Source organism: Medicago sativa, chromosome 7 (genome assembly GCF_051527215.1).
Source record: "Medicago sativa cultivar Bolivia chromosome 7, Bolivia_mono, whole genome shotgun sequence".
NCBI lineage: Eukaryota > Viridiplantae > Streptophyta > Magnoliopsida > Fabales > Fabaceae > Medicago > Medicago sativa.
The window spans coordinates 68063759-68083528 of NC_140755.1; the positions used below are offsets into that span (position 1 = coordinate 68063759).

The window sequence follows — 19770 nt, forward strand, 5'->3', positions numbered from 1 at the left end:
TCAGACAATTTTTTTAAAACGATTTCAGTGGTGTAGGGGGCAGGGTATTTGGCAGCTCCAAAAGAAAATTGTGAATGAATAACTATGCTCTTAAATAATCTTATAATATATATTTAACTACTATAAATAAGTTTATGGAAAAAAAACTAATAACTGCTCTAAGTAAATTTATTCGTTAAAAATTAGTAAAAACACAAGTAAAATATTAATATTGATTTAATTATTATTTGTCTTCATATTCGGCACTTGTAGTCTCTATAGAAACTCATAAAAAGGTCCTCGTGAGCTTAGCTCAGTTGGTAGGGACAAATGCATAAAATATGCAAGATCTGGGGTTCGAACTCTGAACACCACAAAAAAAAAAAACTCATAAAAAAAGATGGATTTGTCTGGTTAACGTTGAAAATGGTCAAGACAACACTCATAAATAAAATGGATAATGAGCTTTTTTACCGATAATCTAAATATTTATATGAAAAATGACATTGTTAGTTTATTTAGTACAAAGTCTATTTTATATGAATTTGATTCCTTGAAATATCGTCAAGTTCAACCTTTCTAAACATTAATTGTCCAATTTTATTTCTTCTTGCCAAACATTTTTTAAACATTGAAATAATTGAAGAAATTATAAAACAAAGTTGTATTCTTTAAATAAGCACTCGAGCTACAACATGCAGTGATATTTATTTAATTTCCATTGGTAACTTTAAAAGAAAAAAATCAGATTCTTGATCTGATATGGGAAAGAAGTTTTTCTCCCAATTCACGAAGCACAGCTGCTTCAGCTTGAGACAACAGCACAGCTGCAGTGTGTGCCTCCTCTGCCGTCACATTGTTTGTCTTAACGGTCGTCAGCTGGACGATCCGAAATCATACATCTTTCCCCCAGCACCACCTTCACCTGGACACGAATAATAAAAATTTATTCAGAAGAAAGCTAATTCAATATACTACGATAAAGGAAACATAAATAGAGTCCGTAAAACCTAATTCATCTGACAAATGTAGATATTTTTAGTTGGAAACTTTCACGAGGTTTGAATACGTGACTTTAAAGTTGTACTTTTAAGTTTCGGTAGTGATTGTCACTTCCTTTATAACAACAAATAAAAAGTTAAAATAGAAAAATATAGTTTTAAAAATGAGATTCGAACTTAACCTATTTTGTGTGTTCGCCTGCTAATAATGGAACTGCGGTGGTTTCTTTCCTTTTTCAACATAATATCTTGGAACGAACTCGTTACTGCTCTTAGTTGATTCTAATGGACTCTGTTCCAACATATGCTTTGATGTTTTGTATGTCGACTCACCATAAAAACTATTAGTAGCTTCTTTCCTCTTACGGTCTCGTCCATCACTACCATTGGAGGCCATTCTCGATAAGTTTCCTCTCAGCTCTTCAACTGAGAATAAGGAAGTATTTATAAATAAAACAAAGGTAGTTGGTAGTTTCCTTGGTTATGTCAAAGAAGAAAATGTAGTTTTCCTGGGTGGTGGGTAAAATATATCTTTGTACCACTAGTCGGGTAAAACTTTTATATTTATATTATCTTTATTTGTATCATTCATTATATATTTATAATCTAGAAGGTATTATCGCAGTCCATTCTTAACTGGATCAAGTGTTATATAATTCGCAATTTGCCCTGGTACGCGGTAAAGACACGGGTTCGCAGTATGCTACATGAGAAGAATTCGGTACATAAGAAATTATAGAACTTCAGTACGCTTCGGTTCATAGCACTAGTAATACCTAATTAAAGCTATTTATAAAGTTTTGAAAAAAGTGTTTTTTTTTTTTACTAGAATTTATAAACAAAACTTAAAATTTATTAGTATTATTCACTTTTTTGGGGGTGGTTGGGGTTTGAACCTTGAACCTTGCATATTTTATGCATTGTCCATACCAACTGAGTTAACCTTGCATATTTATAAGAGTTTATCATCCCAATATGAGTTTTTTCAAACGCTAAATGTAAAGGTGTCATTGCAACCCAACGTGACGTTGCGATCCTTTCCTGTTTTTTAGGCCAACACCAGTTGCTCACACTAAAAACACACAGTTTTTTTCCCCTCTTCATCTCCAAAAAACCCAAAAGTGTGAATTTTCAAATCATTGGAAAACGTCAGAAAGTAAGTTTCTACGCTTATCAAACGTCAAAAATAAGGTAATGCATCATCTAACACCTTTACATTTTGCTGGTTTTGTTGTATGGTTAGTCATTTTGGAGAACCCTAAACGTAGCGTGAGTTAACTCCCGTTGAGGTGCCAGCATGAGTTAACTCACGCTGAGGGTCCAGCGTGACTTCCGTGGGGGTTCATGTTTGAATTTCGGCGCCCTTTTTTTTTTCTTTAACCTTAGGCTTATGTAACACATAAGTTATTTATAATATTTTTCATTTTCATTTTATATTCATTCTTCATAGCGATGGTTGAAAATATGGTGGATGATGATATTGAGCCAAAACGGCCCATCATTGAAGCTTCCGTTGATGTCAAACCTACCATTGAAGCTTCCGTTTAAGTGAAACCTACCGGTGTTTCTAAGCTTCGTGATAATGAAGTAAACAACGCGTCATTCTTTTAGGTTGGGTGAATTTGATGACGAAGTTATGAATGTGAAAAAAAAGATGAAGGTGAGGAAGATGAAAGGAAAATGAGTTTTAATGGAATTGATGATGAAGTTGGTTATGAATATGATGAAGAGGAAGATAAAGAATTTTTTTATAAAAATATTTATGATGTTTAACTATTCTTTTAAAGAAGATTGGGCTAAAAATATCACCTAATTAAAAAAGTTTTAATCATCGTGTCATGTCATTTATTATATACAGTCAACGCGCCACATCATCTTATTTGTCTAATCATATGAGATTGAGGCCTAAAATCAAAAAATCTTGAAACAGGAAAGTGAAATCTAAAACTTTATTTTTTTCTAGGGTAAAATCAAAACTCGTTCAAATGATAGGGACTAAATATTATTTAACCCTTTAGTATTTGATATATTTCAACTACCTATCCACTTATTAAAAAAATAAAAAAAATACCTATCCACTTGTAAACTAGGACCCACTAACTCATGAGCTAACAAGAGACCCAATATTTTAACCCAGTTGACACCGAGTAACACAATCAAATAAAGTCTGCCAGATTTTTTTGAGATATAATGTTCTAATAAAGTCTTATGCTCAGACGAGTCAACATGAGAATTTAGTTGATTTGATGCAAGAACTGATTGCAGAAGAATCAATTCTAGTTGGCCAGTGCGTATGCCTCTACGCACAAGCCGGTGCGAAAGCCAAAAAAAAAAAAAAAGAATCAATTCTTCTGCAATCGATCGTATGAAATGAAAACAAACTAAAAATCAAAATCGATGAATTAGCTCTTTATTTACGTATAAACTCTAACAAAGATAACGTAACAAAGAATCACATATATTACATCACATAACAGGTGCTAATTAACAACACGCTCTTTTTAACTTCTGCTATCTTAATGAAATTTATGTAGGTCTCACAAGTTTAGGAATAACAATGGGTTTCATATGAAGTGGTGGAACTTTCCAGATGGCAGAACGACGTATGGAAGAAAATCAAAACGGGCATTCTTCAAGCAATGTAGATGAACTAGTTGTGATGATAAAATGCTAGGACTGTATAAACAGTCTGCACAATAGCGAGAACAGACACCAGCGTCGCAGGGAAGTTGTAATCGTGGTTCATAAATCTTATAACCTGTTCTCGATGGTATATGACTGAAGTTATCACTGATTTCGACATTCGTTTAATGTTAAATGCCCGAGAGTAATTGTTGATGTCATCAACCATTTGAATATAAGTACTGGAATCAACTACATTATGGTCAACTCCAAGTGCTATTGTGCGGAAAAACTCCATCAGCTCTTGGTTGCTCATCTTGAGATGATCCACAACGATTTTCTTGTCCTTGAGAAGTTGGACATCATCTGCAGAACAGATCAGATTGTTGAAAATCAAAGCAGCCCAAGTAAATTTGCCGCAGGAAACAATTTTGCTTGTGTTCTGTTGGCTTTCATCCTCGTCTTCGTATCTAGGAGCAAGACGGGAAGCATATTTGTACATTTTATGATGCTCCCAAGCAATTAGATTACACCACTTTGCTTTTGTTGTTTTTGTGATATGCAACTGTTCAATTTCAAGAGTCTCGTTTTCAAACTTAAAGTAAAAATCCAAACCTTTGAATTCCACCTCTTGGTCCAAATCCAATTGATGAAAATTCACACGTTGGGTGCTGATCAAGATCTCAAGAAATATATAACGAATTAAAATTTTCAAGACAGAAGTACCAATATTTAGCATAGTGAGCGGCACAACATGCTCTTTCTCAGGAAGTTTCACTTTTATGGTAACCCCTGAATTTAGGAGTCTCTGAGCACAATACTCAAGTTTAAGTTGTTTCTGCTGGGTCTGAGTAGCATCCATATTGCCCAGCGCAACATATTGTTCCTCCGTTCTATGGGTACTCTCACATGTCTCGATGTTAATGAAGAAGTGGACAAGATCAAGAATGTGAGGGGCATCGACACAAGGTAACTGAAGATCAGGAGAGTATCCCAAGACAGCAAGGGCAAGATTGTTTAGTTTCTTCACCCTCTCCTCCGTCTTCCTCTGTTCCGCTCGAGGAGAATAGGGAAGAGAGACATCTGGTTCAAACACATATGGAAAAAGTGTTTGGGACAACTTATGAAGAACCAAAAAGGGGATCTGGTTCTCCAACAACATTAGATCAGAGAGAACATTATCGTCTTTCAGCACTTCAGCTGCGGGGCTAGGCGGAAATAAACGGCTTGGAAGTTGAGAATCTAATCCCTTTGATATGAGAAGCTCCAACAGAAAACATCCATCCACTAACATAATTTTAGCGAGTTCATGTCGTTCGAGTTTAAGGTCTCCTAGGTAGCATTCACGAACCTCTTTATCTAATTCCCAAACGGCATCACTGCATTGCTCCAAGCTTTTATCTGCTCGGTTAAGAAGAGACAACATGCATCGTAGTTTGACCTCTTCCATAAGCAAAAGGTCTTCTCTCCTTCCCCTAAATCTTGGTCCGATCGACACCTTCCTTGGAATGTAAGCATCCTCGTTCCATTTTTTAAGTCCTTCTGGAACCACTGAAATGTTGCTTGATTGAACATAATCATAGTCTACAGATGTTAGCGATGTTTCTATAGATTGTAACCACTCACTTTTCGTTGTTAGATTGGCCATTGGCCTGTACTTCACAACAACAACAACAACAACAACGCCTTATCCCACTAAGTGGGGTCGGCTAATATTTGGTCCATGTCATAGAGATTCGACAAAGTTTTACGTTGGCTGTCGAGGCCTAACACAACCCTCTCCATTTTACCCGGGCTTGGGACCGGCCTTGGCAGGATTTGGCCTGTACTTCACAATTTTTAATTCTTTTTTTTGGGTATATCAAAGGAGTTGCAAGCTTGTTTAGAGAATACCGAATGACCATGACTATGTATATATTACTCCCTCCGTTTCAAAATGAGTGTCGCTTTAGCCAAAAAAAATTGTTTCAAAATGAGTGTCGCTTTCAGTTTCCAATGCAATAATAACTTTTTCTTTTCAATTGTACCCTCCAATTAATACTCTGTACACTACATCCAAAGTATTACTTTTAAAACTAACCAATAGTTAATAAGGATAATTTGGTAAAATAACCATTATCTTTCTCTTAATCATTGCATTTCTTAATATGTGTGTAAACACCTAAAACGATACTCATTTTGAAACGGAGGGAGTAAATTTTTTATAGGTATTACCCCGTCCGCTTTGGACCAGTCTAAGTTGATCGAGTTCGAGAATTCGGGTTTTTCTCTTATATATTTCCAAAGTTGATTGAGTTCGAGAATTTGAATAATTTACTCTTTTGTGTTTTTAACTGGTTGTAAATTAGCAGTCCCATATATATATATATATATATATATATATATATATATATAGAGGGCATATCAAGTGAGAGGAGTGGTTATAATGAGAGGATGAGAGGAATTAATCTGGACCATTAGATCAAAATCAATGGCTCAGATTAAAAAACTTCTCACATACTTTAATTTTTCTCAGTTTCCATCGTCTTTTCATTTCCTGTTTTCTTCATCTCCTTCTTCGCCGTTTCCCTCTTCACTCTGCAACTGCAATTGGTTCAATTGGTTCATCACTAGTTTCTCTTTGATTGTTAGTATAATCACAGATTATTATGAAAAAGGTCAATTTAATTATAATTGTTAACACGATTCATAAACATAAATACTCGTATCAAAAATCAAGCCCAACCATGTAATCAAAATATAGAAACCATAAAATTAAATAATGTGAGGCACTCTCTTTTCACACGTGAATTCTTCACCTGGCTTCTTCTCACAATAACAATCTATTTTGTATTAAATTCATGTAACCCATGTGGTGACAAAATCAACCCCTATTTCAATTCAATTCACGTAATGTTAATCTGAAGAAGAAGGAAGGTTGCAAATTGGTGAATAAGAACAATCGTCGATTACTTATTTTCTCAAATATGAACAATCCAGGCTTGACTGCTTGTATCCATGGGAGTGGGTCTGGACTTTGGATGAGAAAGGGTAATCTATTCATTGCAAAAGACCCGTCATTTATTAAAATTGGTGGTATTAGAAGGAGTTGAAGGAAGGCAAATATTGGTTTGGGATTAGAGATGAGAAAATTTCCTGGATTAGATCCGACAGCAAGTAAATTTGGATATGACTTTGATTAAAATCGGTCAAGGATAAATCTAAGGATGAGGAGATCGAAGGTAGTGCAGGTTGAGTCGGCGTCGGCCATTAACGAAGGTTGTGCAGGTGGTGAAGGTAACAAGAAAGGAGAAACTCAATGCAGGTAATAGGAACAATATACGCACACGCTCATAGAAGAGAAAAATATCTCCACCGTTTATTTCAATCCATTGGCCACTATTTAATCCTCTCACCCTCTCATTTTTTTTGGTTACAAGGGGGAAATACTTGTGTGACATTAATGTCATGGTGACATTAAATCTGGGCCACACATTGGGTGACATTAGATGTGTTGTGTGGCCCAGATGCAATGACAATGGCAATGTGTGGTTCAGATTTAATGTCACCGTGACATTAATGTCACCAAAGTGCCACCCGTTACAAGGGGAGTGAGTAGGAAACAGAAGACAGAAACAAGAAACAAAACAAAAAAAAGAACAGGCTAAAACATTTGAAATGCCCTCTATATATATATATATATATATATATATATATATATATATATATATATATATATATATATATATAATGGGATTTGCTAGAACACACCCACTAATTTTTATGTGGGAGTGTTTTAGCAAGCTACACCTTAAGGTGTATTTAACTACTTTTTAGTTATAACTTGCTAAAACACACCTTCTAATAAATAAGTGGGTGTATCCTAGCAAATGCCTAAAGGAGTTGCTAACATACACCCACTTATTTTTTAGAAGGTGTGTTTTAGCAACATTCACCTTAAGGTGTATTTAACAACTTTTTAGTTATATCTTTGCTAAAACACACCTTAATAAAAACTAGTGGGTGTATCCTAGCAAACCCCATATATAATAATGCTTTCTTGTAAAAATGACTCACTCTTGATCAATTGTTTTTATGCAAACTTACTTATATTTTAATAATACGTTATTAGTTTAATGACTCATTCCCCCTGCCATCCACTTGGCAAAAAAATATACATACATTTTGAAGTCAATGTGATTGTTACCGCTATATGGTGGCATTGACAGTGTATTTATAAAGACTAGATGAAATTAAATGATTTTCTAGGACATTTTTTTCTTTTAGTTATGTAGGACATATGAATATTTTTTTGAGTCAAGGACATGGGAAATTTAAAATTTAATTGAATGATGCTAATGTGAATGTGATATATATATATATATATATATATATATATATATATATATATATATATATATATATATATATATATCTATATGGGGGCATATCAAGTGAGAATGGTATTTTTATGTGAGAATGGTAGGAATGATTTTCAGCCTTTGGATTGAAAACTAATGGCTGAGATTTAATTGCTCTATTAAAACAATTATGTGCCTCTTCTTCTTCACTCACGCGCATCTCTTTTCTTCTTCCAATAGCTACAAACGAAACCCTTTTCACCAAGTTGAATTCAATCACAGATCCATTAATCTTCTTCGTGGTAGAAACGAACGATATATATATATATATATATATATATATATATATATATATATGTATGTATGTATGTATGTATGTATGTATGTATGTATGTATGTATGTATGTGAATGGGATTTTTTATTGCTTTCTTCGTTGTTCTTTTTTTGTTGCAAGTTGTCTTCTCTTAATAATATAATAATCGCCATGCTTAGCAATAATACTCTGTCCCTAATTTATTCACCATTAGAGAAAAAAATTAGTCTCTAATATAAATTAAATCTCTTTGAAATTACTAAATATAATTATTATTTTTAAAATATAATTTAAATGAAAATTAATATTAAATATATTTATTCATACATTTTTTTTGAAAGATTATTCCTAAAAAAATTAATAAATATATTATGAGATTAATTAAAATAGACTGACAGTGTAAAACAACTTTACACTGTCAACCAATGAAAATCATTTAATTACACATATCATCTTAAGTGTTAAAAGAAGGAAAAATCAAATAAAATCTTTCCAATAACTGCCATATAAAACAAGGGATTACAAAATTGCAACATGCCTAAAGTCTCTCTCTCTTTCCCTAACCTTCTCCGACCTCCTTGTTTTGAATGTCTGAGCTCCATTTTTTTTGTCAAGAACTCCTTTTGGATTTAATTGCAAGGTAATGGATTTGTGCATCAAACTATTAATCTTACTTGTTTGTCATAGATGTCAACTCTTGTAACTCATTGACCAATGCTCCAAGATTAGATAACTTGCTGATAATTAACAAAATATTCATCAAATACATCATCATAATTGATAATTAATTAATAATCATAATAGTGATATGAAGTGAATTGTGATAGAGTCTCTGTTCAAAAAATTCTACTCAATGCCACACCATTTTGATTTTTTTTGCCTTTTTTACTTTACAATCTAAACCAAACCAAGGAAAGTGCTCTTATGTAATGTAATATTGAGTTGAACCATGAAACTATGCGATTTGTATTTAAACTATAACTATAGACAATTCTTTTAGAATGGAGATTTTATTTTTTCTTCAAATTGTCATCGTCTCCTTTAAACTATAACTATAGACAATTCTTTTTGAATGGAGATTTTATTTTTTTCTTCAAATTGTCATCGTCTCCTTCAACTTGTATGAAAACTAGTTTTGGAATGGTGAAAATGCATTATCATAATGCAGATTGAAAACGGTTAAATCAAATACCTAACTTAAGAAATGTGGGATATGGCAGTTATTGGAAAGATTTTATTTTCTTTTTTCTTTTTTTAACACTTAAGATGATGTGTTTAATTGGATGATTTTAATTGGTTGATAGTGTAAAGTTGTTTTACACTGTCAGTCTATTCTAATTAATCTCATATTATATATAGATGGTAACTTAGTCATATAGTGATAGTGATAAACAAGACGATGACATAAGTTACACTATCAATTTTTCTTAATACGGGTAAATTATACAAATGGAGGGAAGGAGTATATTATATACTAATCGACTCTAAGTCTCCACCCACCCCGTGAAATTAGGCCCCAATATATATAAAAAAGCAAATCTTAGTCAGTTGTGAACAACCAAGGGAATGAAGCAAGCGAGTATGGGCTGCGAAAATGAAAAATAATGGTAAAGGAGGGCATGAAAACAAAAAACGAAAGTTCGCTGAAATGGAGGATTCAACAAATTACAATGAGATGCACAAATCAGAATCAAGTCCCTCCACACCCAAGTCTCCGCACGGTGAAGGAGGAAGCAAAATCTCCTGTTTTACAAATCTTGGATCCACAACAAGTGAGTTGGAATTATGAGCTTTTAAATGCCCTTATATATATATATATATGCTTAGGTTCATGATCGGCTTAAGGACAACTATGGTTATTGGACTAGGATCGGATTGTCTAAATTTTAAGCTTTGTAGTTTTTATTTTTATTCTAAAAGATATGAAAATTAGATTGTCAAATCTTAATTCAACGACTAGAATTGTTTGTCTCAAAAAGAGACAATCTTTTCTTGGCTTTCGCACCGGTTTCTGACCCACCAAAGGTGGACGACTAATCTGGCTCGTACGTAGAGGCATGCGTACTGGCCAAGCGTTGTACCCCTTGGGAATCGAACCCGGTATTCCCTGGGTACGTCCTTGGAAGGAGCTCCTTGCCACTGGAGGCCAAGCAACTTGGTTAAAAAGAGACAATTTGATAACAATAAAAAAATGTTCCTAAATAATTTCATCTCCAATCAATCCTAAATTTTTGTTATTTATCATTCAAGCGACCACCTTTGCATAGATATATGTAATTATGAACTATATAACTAGCTTGTAAAGTGTTGTGTATTTTTATTTTTTAAAACTTTTTTGAAGTTAATATCATTTGAATGCTAACTTCAACAATTTTTTTACAAATGGATCTATCTTTGAAATGCTAACTAGTGCCTCCAGGACACTAATTAAGAAAAGTAATATAAAAAAATTGTATTTGAAAATTTGAAAAAGTGAAGTATTTAACTTTTTGAAAGTAAAAGATTTGTTGCTTTTAATGAAATTTTTCTATTTTTACCATTCTTAACTAGTGTTTAAGAGCACTAGTTAGCATAACCCTTAAATATTTAATGAAAATATCCTATATGCAGAGGCATTAAACTTCGATTTGTCGGAGACAAATGTGGCACTTCGGGTAAATCTTGAGGTGAAGGATGGAAAGTACAATCTAAAGCTCATAAGTGTTCCAACTGAAAACTCAAAGACAGAGCATGCACGCACAGCAGCTATGTTGATGTCTCAAGGAGAACTTCTTCGCAAACTTGGAGAGAAATTGCTTTCACAATTGGGAATGTCTTATGAATCTGAGATTTATAGAAGTTTGAACTTGCGATTGCCATACTAAACTAGCTCTTGTTTTATTTCAATTCTCGACGTTTGAACTTTGGTGATTTTGTCTTTATCGTTCTCCTAATTGATCATCTCTCTCGCTAAAATTCCTAAATGTCACTAAAATTCAATGTCATCAAGTATTTTAGCTGATTTTGAGGTTTCGAAAATGTTTGTCAGGAAGTATCTTGCTTCCGCTGAATCATGTGAGATGATTCTTCACTATCTATGTAGACATGATTGGAGTAATAAAAAAATTTGCCTTTAATTTGTTATAGTTGACTTTAATTTTTTAGTTGGAAATTTAATTTTATAAATCGAAAAGGTATTAAATTGATCTTGCCTCTTGCAATATAGTGCAGATATTAAACAACCTTTTCTACACCTCATCATGTTTCCCTTTGGCACATGTTCCTCGTCAATTAAGGAATTTGCATAACAATGTACAGATTTCCTAAGTCTTAAGTCAATTATGCCACCTTATGAGGTTTTTTAGTTCTGAAGTCTCCAAATATTAATCTTTGTAATGCTTAGCTTATCAAACAGTGAATATTAATCTTTAAGTTCTATTTGATGTGTATTATTCTTCAACTCTATTAGTTTTAAAAATATACATTTTGTATGCCTTTGAGCATTCAAAGTATCCTAAAAAGATACACTTCTGAGCTTTGACATCAAATTTCATTAGATAGACTTTGTTGTTCAAGATGAAACATGTACATCCATACGGGTGAAAGTAAGATATATTTAGTCTTCTTCATTGGAAGAGTTCATATGTTTTTTTTAAGATATGTCTCATATAGATTCTATTTTAAACATAACATGATGTGTTTACAACTTCTCCCCAGAAGTACTTTGTCATACCAGTTTCATAAATCATTGTGCATGTCATATCGGTTTCGTGGACAATTCCATGTTTAAAAAATAAAAAATAAATGGCTCATTTTCAAATTCACCACCATGATCACTTCTGACTTTCAAAATTTTCACTTCTTTATCATTTTGTACTTGAGTGCAAAAGTTGTTGAGCACATCATATGACTCATCTCTAGTTTTGAGGAATGTGATCACCCCAAGTCCATATGTTATAATCATCAACTATAAATAATCCATACTTCTTCTCATTGATGGATGCAATGCTCACTAGTCCAAACAGATCAATGTGAAGAAGTTCCAAGGGTTGGAGGTAGAGACAATGTTTTTGATTTAAAAGAAATTTTAACAATCTTTCCTTTTGGGCATGCTCCATAGAGAGCATTTGAGTGATATTTTAAATATGGAATACTTTTGACAAGTTTGAACTTACTAAGTTTAGAGATTAATCTCCAACTAACATGTCCTAAAAAAAATTGCCAAATCCATTATTCATCACTCACTGACATAAAAGTTAATCAGCCAAATCAGAAAAGTTAATCTTATAAACATTGTTTTTCTTGTTTCTAGTGAAAAATATGGATTCGTCAAAGTTTCTAATGATTGTGCAGTCGTTCTTATCAAACACTACTTCATAACCAATATCACAAAATTGACTTATGCTAAGTAGGTTATGCTTGAGTCCATCTACTAACTAAACATTATTAATAGAGATAGAGGAGTTACCAATAGTACCGATACCCACTATCTTGCCTTTCTAGTTTCCTCCAAATCTCATAATTCCTCCCTTTCAGTGTTAGGGTCTGAAACATATGGTTTTCTCTTGTCATGTGTCATAAGAAACCATTATCCAAGTACCATGAATGGAGCTTTGACCTTACTGTAAAGCATATCTGAAACATAGAAAATTTCAGATGTGGGCACCCATATTTTCATGGGTACATTGGGGTTAGTTCTGAAGGACTTTTCCTTTTTCATACCTTTAGGCTTCAAACCGATGCTTTTAATCATTCAGGACCTTAGATTTAAAAGTGTATGGTCTTGAATTCTTTAGAGTCTTAGGTTTTGAACTTTGCACAACCTTAGGCTTTAGAACCTTTGTTTTTGAAGCTTCTAGCAGAAATTAGGAATACAAGTCTTTTCCTTTCTTCAGGCACTCAACACAAGGATCTTTCTTTCGTTTCTCTAGAATTAGCATCCTCTAAAGAGGTGCATCTTTTGAATAGCCAACGTCTTCACCCTTGTTTCTAATTGTTTATTAAAAACAGTTCAAAGTATGATCATAAACAAAGTTCTTATCAAAGTCTTAAACAAAGTTATGCAGCGATATTAAATTAAACACACAGAGAGAGAGAGAGAGAGAGAGAGAGAAGAAACAGAGACAACACAAGAAAATTATACTAGTTCCTCCCAAAAACCGAGAGTAGTCTGTCCCCTTGCACTTCCATGAGATTTTCACTATAATCACACAATATTACAATTTGCTCAAACACACAAGTAAGAGACTTCTTTTGCTCAATCGCACAAGAAAGAGACTTCTATAATCAGTGTTGAAATTGACTCAAATTTGATGGATGAAGAATATTGTTGCTAAAAATATAAAAGATTTGTTTCAAATATATTTTATGCTTCTAGAATATTGTTGCTGAAAATATATTTATGGACAGTAAATATATTTTTGTACCGTTGTTTACCGATGCTTTTGGTAAACAAATATCGACTGGTTTTGATTATAACAAGAAGGACCAAACCAGAGATCTTTGGACATGTTGTGCATTTTGTTGGTGTGCATTCATCGAGTTCGTAGGTTGCTTAAAGAACGGGACGAGACCGTGTGGCGTCTTTCGACAGGTTTTAATGCATTAAGTTTAAATTGCAGAAACTTAAAGAAAAGAAAATATACAAATGCAAGTGAATTAAAAATAAAGGTGGCTCGACAAATCCTTTACATACATTCTTTATGACTCTTTTCTCCTGCGCCGATACTTCGAGTGTTTTAGAATTCTGTATAGGCGATTTGCGATCCATTTTTCCTATGGAAAACTGTTATTTATACATAGGAAATAAGTGGAAAGAAATTAATCTCATGATCAGCACTCCTTCCATGTAGACAACCACTTGTCTCCCACGTTCTCCCTTGAGGAAACCGCTTCTCTTTTGAAATTCGAATCTTCCCGCTTTAAAGGCAATTGCTTGACTTCAACGGCTTCGCTTCTTGCTCCGTATCTTGTCGAACTTCAAAGCTTTAAGACTTTTTATGCTAAATCCAACATCTTGTCGAACTCCTTTGATTGAAGATGGTGTAGCGACTCCTCTTGATATTATTTGGACAACCATACACCTACTATATACACCGAGAAAGAAACAAATAGTAAGAATAATGTGATAAATGTGATTTGTACCAAAAAAAAAAAATGTGATAAATGTGATTATAGGTGATATTGTGATAAGAGAGAGATAGAGAAAAAAAATTATGCATTGACTATTGATCAAATAAGTCTTAGAAAATTAGGGGGTTCAATATGGGTTTCACTTGGGTGACGTTAACTTATGGTAATATTGTGCATATCTCTCTTTCTTTTCATCAATCATTCTCTCTATCTAAATAATTTATTTTAATCATTCATCAACTATTCTATCTCATCTAAAATGCACTAATTTGACTAATGTCGCTAAAAGTAATGTCACCCAAGTGAAACTCCCATTGAATACATCGTCGTAACAAAAGTTAAACTTCCTTTTAATATAAGAGTTTCTTACAGGGGCCGGGGTTCGAACCCCGGACACCCCACTTATTCACCTTATAAGGTGAATTCTAGCCACTAGGCTACCTGACCAAAAAAAAAAAAAGGAGTTTCTTACAATGTTGTTGACATGTTTGTAAAAAAATATTCAAAAATTTAGAAGTTTAAGTATAAATAAACACTAAAATTGCATCTTAATTTTTTTTTATAGGGACCAGAACATATAATTTTTTTTATGTGGACTAAAAACAAAATTTTCTATATTTATAAGGATAAAGAAAAACTTATTTAATCTTTTATATGTAATTAAGAATATATTTTAATTAAGGCAACATAATTTACCCATATAATTGGATCTCTCACGTATGGACTATGATGATTCCCTTCATTTTTCAAAAGAAATTGAGTACTTCAATTCAGAGAGACAATTTTGAAAAGAAAAAAAAAATATCCTCTACATGTCAACGAGAATAATCAAGAGATATATCAAGTAAACTTATATATTGTTAATATGGGTTAAATAGGTCTTTACCCCGCTGTAAATTATTTTTTTTATTTACCCCCTGTAAAAAAAATTGTTTTGATTTACCCCCTAATAGGTCAAATAAAAACGAAAATTTCTTAAAAAAATAAAATAAAATTGGTTTTTGTTTGGCCTACTAAGGGGTAAATCAAAACAAAAAAAAAAATTTACAGGGGTAAATAAAAAAATTTTTACAGGGGAAACCTGGAAATGACCTATATTACACAGGGGGTAAAGACCTGTTAACCCTGTTAATATTGTTGCAAAAAGATGAAAACCCAAAACCCGGAGTTGTGTATATAACTTGAAGCATAAACCAAAAACCAAAACCTACGGGGATTCAACGGACTCTTCTAGTTAATTGTTTTGATTCTTTTATATAATCCACTCCGAGCATAAATATAGGAGCACATATGTAGCAGTTGTTCAACAAAGTATAATACTAGGACTAGGAGGAAATAAATGAAGTTTATTCCACTAAAATAAGAAACATTTGACTCATTAAACAAAGGAAGAGTAACATGTGCTCAAAGAAATGTTTGATAAAATAGACTTAGGCTAAGTCTTCTATTGAAATAACAAAATTAAACTCTTACATTTAGCTTGACACAAGAAAAATCAATTGACTTGCATTTTAATTCCTCTACACAAACACACCCAAATGAATTCCTATCCAAACAGAAGGACAAGAAACATACATGAAATATAAATTCAAAACAGTACTACTTGCTGAGATAATAGGCTAGGAGTGCATAAACAGTCTGCACAACACTAAGTAGAGCAAGCACAGCAGCAACAAAGTTGTAATCTTCTTTCAAAAATTTGATAAGCCGTTCTAGACAACACATGGAAAAATGCTACAATAATTTCAAGATCCTTAATATGAAAAACGCATCAGAGTAGTTGTTCAAGTTTTCAACCAGTTGAACATAACTGGAATCAACTATCCCAGGATCAACTCCAAACGACATGTTATGAAAAAACTCTTTCAACTCCCCGTTACTCATCTTCGTATGATCCACAATGATTTTCTTTTCCTAAAGAAAATTTACATCAGCCGAGCAACAAATTAACCCATGGAAAATCAACGCAGACGAAGTAAATTTGCCGATGGGACTAGTGAGGCTCTGGGTTGAAGAGGAAGAACTATTCCCGTTCTTTTTATGATGCTCCCAAACAATGACATTGCGCCACTTTGCTTTCGTTGTTTCTGTGATATGCAACTGTGCAATTTTGAGTTTCCCCATTTCGAACCTAAAATTGAAGTCCAAACCTTTCACTTCCCTTACTGCAACATCCACTTGCTCAGTATTGAATATGATATTACAAAGCCTTACGAGTACACCACGAAAATATTTCCTCATCAAATCGAAGCAAGAAATCCCTTCAAGAATGCCATCTTCAATAACTTTGAAACTTACCCCTGCAGCCTGGAGACTCAAAGCACAACTCTTTAACTTTAGTTTCTTAGACTCAGTATTCACAATGCCATCTTCAATAAGTACATGATTATTTCCATCTCCTTCGGTTTCTCTCTCACCTGTCCTCGTGTTAACAAAGAAGTGGACAAGATCAAGAATGTGAGGGGCATCGAGACACGGTAACTGAAGAGAAGAATATGTTGTATATTTAGATGTGGAATTATCATGTATAAGAAGAAATTAACAGAAATATGATAACAAATAATTAAGACCACTAATAAAGAGAAATAAAGTAAAGGAACTTATCGAATTTGGTTGCCGACACAGCTCCATCAAAATCTTCACAAATCAAATTAGAAGAAACCTGCAAAACAACACACTCTTACGTAACCTGAGGCGTGACATAGTCACTGTCCTTGAGGATTTTATCCGCCTCATAAGCGCATATCCTCCCAGGATACAACAGTTCTTCCCCGTTATGAATCATAAGCGGAGGTGACAGAACAGCTCAAATTTATCTCAAAGATATCAGGAGATTTAACCCAAAAACTCAATATTTTTGATTAGAAAACATAAGTTGTGTATCAGACTTATAAAAATCTTTTCATGTGAAGCTTGAAGCATAAAAAGTAAAGAGGGGCTGTTTCTATGTAAAAAGAAAACGTTGAACTACTAACTAATTAGCCTATTAAAGGAGATAATTGTTTTGTATTTATACTGCACAAAACCAAGTCAAAAACGTGTAACTCATTTAGTACGTGAGTCAAAATTGTTTTGTAGGCAAACTGTAACTGTTGGGTTTAGAAAAATAATGCCTTAAAATTGGCTAATAAATAGGAACACGTTATAAATTGTGTTTGACTCAGTATGAAGCACATATATACAATTTCCTTTTGAAGAATTGTTAAATAAAATATTCTTTCATAAAAGCATATAATGAAACGGTCAGCCACAATAAAATTGAGCAAAAACTCATTATTGATAACAATAACTCTTGAATTAAAATACTTTTGAAATATCCAATAATTACAACAGAATATCCTAAGACAGTGAGGGCAAGATCGTTAATTTTATTTGCCCTCGTTTCCTTCTTCAACTTCTCTATCCTCTTATGTTTCTCTTGACGAGAGGTAGATGCATCTTCCATAATCTGCATTTGCTTTGCCCTATCAAGTTCGAGCACATTTGGAAAAAGTGTTTGAAACAACTCATGAAGAACCAGAATTGGGATCTGGTTCTCCAACAACATTAGATCAGACAAAACATCCTCGTCTTTAAGGACTTCAGCTGCCGGACCAGATGGCTTTAAACGGCTATGAAGTTTAGAATTTAATCCCTCTGATCCCTCTGACTTTGATATGAGAAGCTCTAACAGAAAACACCCATCCAATAACATAATTTTAGCGAGTTCCTGTTGTTCGAATTTTAGCGAGGTCACATAACTTGCACGAACCTTTTCATCTAATTCCCAAACTGCTTCACTGCATTTCTTCAAGTTTTCACGTGCTGCACCTGCTCCTCTATGAATAAGAGACAACATGCAGCGTAATTTGACTTCTTCTATGAGCAGAAGGTCTTCTCTCCACCCCTTAAATCGTGGTCCGATCGACACCTTCCTTGGAATGTATGCATCCACATTCCATTTTTTAAGTCCTTCTGGAACCACCGAAATACTACATGATTGAACATAATCATAGTCTACAGATTCTATCAATGTGTTGATAGAGTTTAGCCACTCAGTTTTCCTTGTTTGATTGGCCATGGAGTGTAATTCTACTATTTTTGGTATATCAAAGAGTTGCTGGCTTGTTAGTGAAGACCAAATGATTATGGCCATTTATAAATGCAAATTTGAAGGAGAATTATTTCGTACCCAATAATAGGTTTGTTGGGTACCATATAATTTAAAATTGAAATTCATTTTAAAATAATTAAATGTTAATAAAATTATATTTTATTAAATGATTGGATTTGTATCATATTTTAAATAAAAACTTGAATATGTGGTAGTCATCTTCCTCAAGGTATACCGGTAACAAGAAATTTTTTGCTTATGTGGTAGTTATCCATTCTAAAAATATACCTACGAGGGATCAAATTGGACATTCAAACAAACCCATGAGGAAAAATCTGGAAAGCAGGCAAAGATCGAAAGTATTCTCATCTTAGAACAATATTGAAAAAAGCTTCAAGAATATATGTACACTTGACACCCTCTGCCCCAATGTTAGTATAAAAATAAATATATAAATAAATAAATAAATAAATGGCAGAAAGTTAAATGAATTTAGAACAAATGGTGGTTAAATATGTTGTTCAAAAATAGAAGATCATAATTTTCTTCTCTTTTCTCCTCTTTCTCAAACCCTAGCCGTCATCACTTTTCTTTATCTACCAAATAAGGGTGATTATGGTCAAAAATGCTATAAACTTATAAAAATAAGATATAAGTTTATGATAAAATAACAGTTATCAACATGATTTTTTTTTTAGTAATACGAAATTATAAGGATTTAGGTAATTAATTTAATGGTTTAGTTTAAAGTTTAAACTTCTTTCTTGTGCGTCATTCACTTTTCTTTATCTACCAAATAAGGGTGATTATGGTCAAAAATGCTATAAACTTATAAAAATAAGATATAAGTTTATGATAAAATAACAGTTATCAACATGATTTTTTTTTTTAGTAATACGAAATTATAAGGATTTAGGTAATTAATTTAATGGTTTAGTTTAAAGTTTAAACTTCTTTCTTGTGCGTCATTCACTTTTCTTTATCTACCAAATAAGGGTGATTATGGTCAAAAATGCTATAAACTTATAAAAATAAGATATAAGTTTATGATAAAATAACAGTTATCAACATGATTTTTTTTTAGCAATACGAAATTATAAGGATTTAGGTAATTAATTTAATGGTTTAGTTTAAAGTTTAAACTTTTTTCTTGTGCGTCATTCACATTGTATAAATATCAAACCTCCATGTTGTAACCAAGGAAAGAAGGAGAACATCTTACCACCAGTTCACATGTATACAATAAATTAATACATGTATTCAATTTCTACTTCTTGCAAGTCAACTTCTTGCACGTCAAAAATAATCAT

At 32.9% G+C, this 19770-nt stretch overlaps 2 protein-coding genes across 2 annotated transcripts; both read right to left on the reverse strand.

Annotated features, from left to right (window-relative positions):
* Window positions 1–3376: 3376 nt before the first annotated feature.
* Window positions 3377–5261, reverse strand: LOC146907966 (UPF0481 protein At3g47200-like). Its single transcript, XM_085727602.1, has one exon. The coding sequence runs from the start codon at window positions 5248–5250 to the stop codon at window positions 3631–3633; it is 1620 nt and encodes a 539-aa protein (XP_085583728.1). The 5' UTR covers window positions 5251–5261; the 3' UTR covers window positions 3377–3630.
* Window positions 5262–16281: 11020 nt separating this feature from the next.
* Window positions 16282–18427, reverse strand: LOC146907967 (uncharacterized). Its single transcript, XM_085729200.1, has 2 exons — window positions 17696–18427; window positions 16282–16848 (listed from the first exon to the last, which is right to left on the reverse strand). The coding sequence occupies exons 1-2, from the start codon at window positions 18425–18427 to the stop codon at window positions 16282–16284; spliced, it is 1299 nt and encodes a 432-aa protein (XP_085585326.1).
* Between the last annotated feature and the right edge of the window lie 1343 nt (window positions 18428–19770).